At 37.4% G+C, this 7,091-nt stretch overlaps 1 protein-coding gene across 2 annotated transcripts in view; it reads right to left on the reverse strand.

Moving 5' to 3' along the window:
* Ednra (endothelin receptor type A) overlaps positions 1–7,091 on the reverse strand; it is a 51,729-nt gene that overhangs the window by 42,589 nt on the left and 2,049 nt on the right. For both annotated transcript variants that reach the window (XM_003476832.5, XM_063260806.1), the window contains exon 2: positions 4,996–5,460. In XM_003476832.5, the coding sequence (XP_003476880.4) occupies positions 4,996–5,415 (420 nt within the window). In that variant the 5' untranslated portion in view covers positions 5,416–5,460. The remainder of the gene's footprint in view (positions 1–4,995; positions 5,461–7,091) is intronic.

Genomic DNA, 7,091 nt, shown 5'->3' on the forward strand with positions numbered 1-7,091 from the left:
TGACTTTATTGCAAAACATCCTTAGTAATTTCATACGGAAATTGTGTCTGTTTATTTTTCATTGTTGTTTTTAATAAGAGGTGGTTGCTTGGAGTGGGACAGAATTAGAAATCAACAGACTTACTGCATGAATAACTGTCATCATCATTGATACGCTTTACACTGTACATTCAGTGTAAATATTATTCATCTGCATGATTATCTCTACAAACCCTGGTTTCAACTCTTTGCTACATAATCTAAACTTCCTATGCTATGCCACTGGCTTTCAATTTCTTGCTTTCTCCCATGTCCAACATTTGCAACCTTTTTTACCCTACTTCTTGCGTACATGTATTTTCTTTCATTCTTGTTTTTGCTAAGAGGTGAGGTTCAGTGGTTTGTGGGAAAGTCTCTGAATAGATACATATATACTCTTATCCCAAAATTATATGATTTTAAATCTAGGTCAGCACACAAACCTCAGTTATAGGGTAGCTGTTCTATTGCAATATGTAAGTCCTCAACATTCAATGACATTGAAGAATAAATTACTAAAATTTATATTTCTAATCAATATTGCCATTTATTTATTGGAGATTTTTTTGGTCCCAAAATACAACGACAATATTTTAATTGCTTCTCCATTCTAAAAAGGTGTAAATATCTTAAATAAAAATTAAATTACCTGGCCAACTTTAGTATTTCTTGAGAATTCAGGGTATTAGACAATGCAATTTCCAAACACATTGAATTCATCACCAACTTAGGTATAATCTTGACTATACGAATGGATCTACTAGTTAGTTTTTCCTTCCTCTCTCTTGTATTTAGCGCTATTTTTGAATAAGTAAAAATTAAGTTATCCTTGATCAACTTAGGAATGGCTTTTTTTTTTTTCAGTATTACCCTTTGCAAGGCCTTTATATATTTGAAAGCCAAAAAGGCAACTGGGAATTCGTTGGCTACTCTTTGTTTTTTATGCTTCCTATTTTATTTTCCTAGATTGTCTGATTTTCTTTTAGGTTGCAGGTGTGAGTGTGTATAAGCAAGAGTGAGAGGAAATTCTCTATTTTTTTTTAATCTTCGTATTTTTTGGTATCAGGGATTGAGAGCTCACACATTTTAGGTAAGCTGTCTGTCACTGAGCTATAGTCCCAGCCCTTTTTATTTTGAGAGAGTCTCACTGAGTTGCCTAGGCTGGTCTTGGACTTCTGCTCCTCCCGCTTTAGCATCCTGAGTAGCTGGGATTCCCGCTTTACACCACCACACCTAGCGGCTTCTGTTCTTGGTGCCACATATATAACTGTGGACCTACCTAATTTTCACATTTAAATGTAAATGTGTTACCAGCATCAGTCTGGTGACTACTTTCTTCCTGACAGTGCTGTTTAGGACCAAGAATGTTCTGAAGAGAGAAGGATGGAAATCTGACAAGAGTTGAGCACGTGCTTGGGTACCGGGAGAGCAGGTAAGTGTGCCACAGCCTGGGGGGCAGTGGAAGCAGAAATGCGTCCTGGGTGCTTCTGAGGAAGCTGTGGAACTACATAAGTAGAGCACTGTTCAGCAGAGGTTTGGGGAAGAAACTCAAGACATGAGACCAATTAAGAAACCTCTGGGAATTCACGTGCAGAGTGGCCCCTTTCTATGCTCATCTACCATCTGGAGCCAGGGGTCCCAGCTGTGCTGGCTATGGCCGATCAGAACTGGCCCAGCTGTCTGACACATGCTAGTCTAATGCCAGTGTGTTTCCTATCCCATTGATCTAGGAAATAACTGCAGCAAAATCCTTTCAAAGTAGAAGGAAGGGAACACAGTGTTAATAGAAAGAACACTTTATTAGGCTCATTCCCTTTTCTTGCGCATTAATATAGTTAACACTGTAACTCTAGCTTGCCCTAAGCTAGAGTTGCTGGTATAATTCAGTGCAATGTTCCCTGTCTGGAGACACCCTAGGATTGGGTATGAAACTGACGTGATCGTCAACACAACTTTATGATTTGAAAACATATCTTTGCTTTGTAGCAGACATTTTCAATCATTCTTCTTTCAATGTTATTTTTAACTTTTGTTTTGTTTTTGGTAGTAGTAGGGATTGAACTCAGGGAGCACTAAGATATATCCCCAACATTTAAAAAACCTTTTTTATTTGGAGACTGAGTCTCACTAAATTGCCCAGGCTAGCTTTAAAATCTCCCATCAGCCTTCAGAGTAGCAGGGGTTACAGGTGTGCTCCACTGTGACTGGTACAACTTAATCCTTTTAAAAGTAAAAGAAGAAAGGAAGTGAATAAAGAAGTCTCGTGCAAAATAAAGACCAGAGTATAAGAAATATGGAGATAGACTGTGGGGATGGGAAGGGGATTTGGACATAGGAGAAATGGGAGGGGGAGTAAAAAGCATCAAGATGCAATGTGTATATGTATCAGTACCCACAGTGAATGTGCCATATTCACTATGTGTTGCAAACATATTCTAATAAGAAAGCCGGGGGGGGGGAGAAGGCTCATGAATTCATCCTTTTAGGATGCTCTCTGAGTGTTTGGTAGAAATCTTCATAGATGCCCAAATACAATGGGAAAGTGGGATGGGTAGCTGGTACCTTGCCGGGCAACACAGAGGAGCTAAACTTGGTATGTCAAAGGCATCCACTGGCTTAAAATGTGAAGGATTTCAAAGTATCTGAATCTTATGGCAGGGGTAACTATGGGAGAAGAGAAATCGGGGCCTGAGCTCACACTGCCTGCAAAGATTTCTTTTGTCTGACCTAAACAGAAGTCAGAGGAATGGTGACACATTATGGTCTCCTGACCTAGAGAAGAGAATAAAGAACACAGAGACAAACCTGAAGTACTGTGAATCTGTTCAGCTCACTGAGATGCTTTTCTCTTTTCCTTTGGAAAAATACCACAAGACATGATAAAAGCATATTTTTTTAGCCTAGATGATTTACTTTTAGAATTAATGTTAGCTAAGTGAGTCATATTACAAGTTTTAGAAAAACAGGAACTATACACATACACTCCTGTGATGCAAATACCCCATAGTTTAACTGTCCACATTATTTAGAACTACAATAAGGTTTATAAAATATTGAGTTTCCAGAAGGGAAGAACAGTATGGTTAAATAAAGATGTGGCAGTTTTCATTCACAGTTATATAATGTAAAATAGTTTTGTTTGGCTTTTCACAAAATTTGGAAATATTCCAGATAATCTGATTTAACATGTTACTTCAGGGTAGAAATGAAGTTTAGTCTAGCCTGGTGATTGACAGTACGTCTCCCTCCCTGTAGTTGCCAATATCGCTAAGATGCTGAGAAACTGCTTGCACACTGTCCAAACTATGTAGCATGCTTCAGAGTGAGTAACAGAAGAGAGGAGATTCAGCTATCTCATTCAGAGATAGCTCATTATTCTCTTGAACAAAGATGGATTAGATAATTAGTGCATAGTATGAATAATCAATGTTTAATACACCACACTGCCACTGAAGAGTAAAATTCTGCCTAAGAGTCATGCCAACATTTTCTAATCTATCATTCAAGGGAGATAGCATGAGAAAGTCACGTTGAATGCACATGGCATCTCATAAACAGAAAATTAAGAACTTCTTAAAACAACAAAAAAAAAAATAAGTTCTGCAGCATATGCTAACATTTTTAATTGATTATTTATTTCAGTTTTGCCTCACAATTTCGTTCCAAAATCCTATTCAAATGGGAAACATGCATTCATGCTCTGTGTGCCAAGGGATGGTATGTACATTTTTTTTTCATCATCCGATCTCCAGTTTTGCAGTACATGGTATAATTTTGAATGAGTTTCATAATTTTGAGCATTAATAATGCTCAAAAATTTAGTCATTTTCATCTTTATAGTTAGACCACTGATTTTAATAGAAGGGTAATATTTCAGTCTAGTTCACATGTATTTACTAGAAACAAAGAGATTCCATTTCTACTTAGCACTCAGTTGACATAACTTGTCATTTAAAGTAGTATTTTAGACTATTACCACCCAGAATTGTTTATTTCTGTAGATAGAAAGATAGTGAAAAATTCAAAGTCAAAAGAAGGCGATTTCCTTGGCTTTGCAGTGAAGATATTTCATAAAATGTGGCATTCATCCTGCTATTTCATTTGAATTCTAGTAATTTTGAATTCTTGCAGAAATCCTCTCCCTGAATAACTGGACCAAACATGGAATATCTAATTCCTTTTGGCTTTGGTTTGTTTGGTACTAAATTCTCTCTAACACAGGGCAATCCTAGTAATGATTTGATCATTGTTTCCTTCTCGCACTGAGGCACTAACATTTTTCTTGCTTCTCTTCGAACCCTATTGCCTAGCGCAGGGCTGGGCACACAGTAGGTACTCACTAAATCCAAACTGAAAAAAGTAAAGCAGACAGCAGTAAGTGGGGTGTTTTGAATGGTGTCACTGAGAAGCACTCCTCAACAAAGTGAATGCTGGCTTGCTGTCATGTGGACGCCACGCTCTCCAAGTGACCCGGAAAATAACTGAGAAAAGCCAGCATAGCCTTTGGTTTCAGTCATTAATCCAGACAGTCAAAATAAAATAGGTACTTTTTGTTTCAAGCTGGACTGTGGATATCGGTATTCTGAACAACATCACATTAAAATATCTAAGTGAAATTGAAGGTATATTTAAATGCTCTGGGGACTCAGTAGGTCACACTCCAGAAACTGGATCTCACACTGTCCATCTAACCCATAATAAGGTCAGTGCTGTCATGAGAATCCCGGTCAGGAAACGTCATGATTTTGAAGACTCATCCCTCAGATTTTGTTAACAACAAGTTAGAAAACAAGTGTAACATATAACAAATAATAAAATCTTAACATGCCATTGAGTTTTAAGAGAGCAGAAATAACCCACAGTAAAAACAGAGTAGAATTCCAAAGGTCAAGAAAGTTTGCAATGACTCTCTTACTAAGGAAATAAGAGAATATGTTCAAACCTGCAAATACATTTGTGACTACAATGTATTCTTACCTTAAATACATTGATAGGGAGATCAATGACCACATAGATAAGGTCTCCAAGGGCAAGGCTGGCAATCAGTGCATTGGGGCCGTTCCTCATACACTTGTTCTGGTAAATGATCCTGAGCAGAGTTGCATTCCCCACCATTCCCACGATGAAAATAGTACAAGATATCACAGTGTTAATGTATTTGAAAGCCGAAGTAATTTTAGTCTGCTGTGGGCAATAGTTGTGCATGGAGCCATTGCTGGGGAGGACCAAGTTAGTGGGTCGATGAGTGGTAACCAGGAAGTTGAGTTCTGTCCCACGGAAGGTGGTAAAGTCGTCCACAAGATTGCTTAGATTTGTACTGTGTCTCTCAGGGTTATCGCTGATTACACATCCTGCCAGTGCCAGACAAAAGGATGCCCTGAGGCAAAAGGTTTCCATCTTGATGCAAATTTGAAGAAATGTCTTTTGGTACTGCTTTTATACCTAGAAAAAGAAAAGGAAGAAATTATTTTTGTTAAAAAAGCCAGCTGTCAAAACCATCAATGACTATTTACTAGCTTAGTTACAATGAGGGCTACAATTGGTAAGTGGGTAAAGTCATCTGTTTTAGTTTACCCCACAGAAGACCAAAGCTAGAAAAAAACTCAAAGCTTTATTAGGGCAAGATCTGTTTCTCTGTCTCTGTCTGTCTCTCTCCTATTGCCTATCTCTCTATGTCTCTATCCCTCATCTCTATCCAAAGCTATATATATCTCGATCCACTATGGATGAAGATATGTCAATTTTTCCTTAAAGTAATAGTTACTTTTTTCTCTCTCTTTTCAGGCTGATGAGAATCTGACTTACAAAAAATTTTGAGAGTTCAGATGCACTAAATTTTAAGTATTGTTAATACTATCATTACTATTATTATTATTACGGTATTGGGGATTGAACCTGGGACCTTTCTTTGCATTGAGTTGTGTTTCCAACCCATTCCTTAGTTTTTATTTTGACACAGGGCCTTCCTAAACTGGTAAGTTGCCCAGGCTGGAGTGAATGTACTATCCTCTTGCCTCACTCTCCCTAAGTGTTGGGATAATTGGCCACGCCACCAAATTCAACTAAAAATGTTATAAGATAAGGCATTATATGTCAAGTAAAAGTTGCACAGTATGTAGACATAGAGTAAAATTACCACACTGTGTAAATAATAATTCTGTATTCCAAAATGTGTGTTTCACACATAGTAAATAATGAACATAGGATTAGACTGCACCACAGATAGTCCAGATGCTAATTTAAAATCAGAACTCTCGTTAATGCCATTACTACATTTAACAATCTTAGTTTCAGTCAAATGTGATGCAAGTATAAAGACAAAGTATTTATTCTGAAAATTTTAATGAGTAATAAGTAACATTTACCTCTTCTAACAGGAGTTTTTGTTGCTCCACGAAAGAGAAATTATCATCACAATATTTGTCAATGAGTGCAATGGGAATAATGTACTTTGCTATACTAATCATACTGAGCTCTTACTTACTACCCTATCTCTCAATGTTATTATGCTTTATTTAAACCTGCAACACAGTAAAGAAACCTCCAGAGTTCAGATGAGCAACAGACTAGGGTTGCAGTTGGTCAGGTATTTGCAAATGACTACCGTGTGTGTGTGTGTGTGTGACATAAATACCCAGATCTTAATTTAATTTTAAGAAATTCTGAATCTGTTCAATGACGCTATTGGCTACTTCAAGGAATGTTGACAGTGACCACAGGACATGATAACTTGGCTAAACCTAAGCATAGGGTTAGCCAATATGTGGACAAACTAAGACACAGTTAAGCAGCATAGACGGTCTGAGGCAGACACAAACTATGGCACTGCGTGCTTTCGCGTTCCGCTGAGATTTTCCCCAAGAACGTGAAATCATACAACATTTTATACAGAGAGACATATTATACATGTACCTGTTATCCTACCTGAACTTTACAACTTTAGGTAAGCAGGCACAATAATCCTATTTTACCCAAGGGAAACTGAGTCTTCAAGAAGTGACTATGTCAAGATTTTATAACTAAGAAGTGAAGGGACATTTAAAATATCTCACAATTTGGTGACACAACTTCAC

The sequence above is a fragment of the Cavia porcellus genome, unplaced genomic scaffold, assembly GCF_034190915.1.
Source record: "Cavia porcellus strain 051 isolate PalLab524CR breed Dunkin Hartley unplaced genomic scaffold, mCavPor4.1 scaffold_14, whole genome shotgun sequence".
In the NCBI taxonomy this organism is placed as follows: domain Eukaryota; kingdom Metazoa; phylum Chordata; class Mammalia; order Rodentia; family Caviidae; genus Cavia; species Cavia porcellus.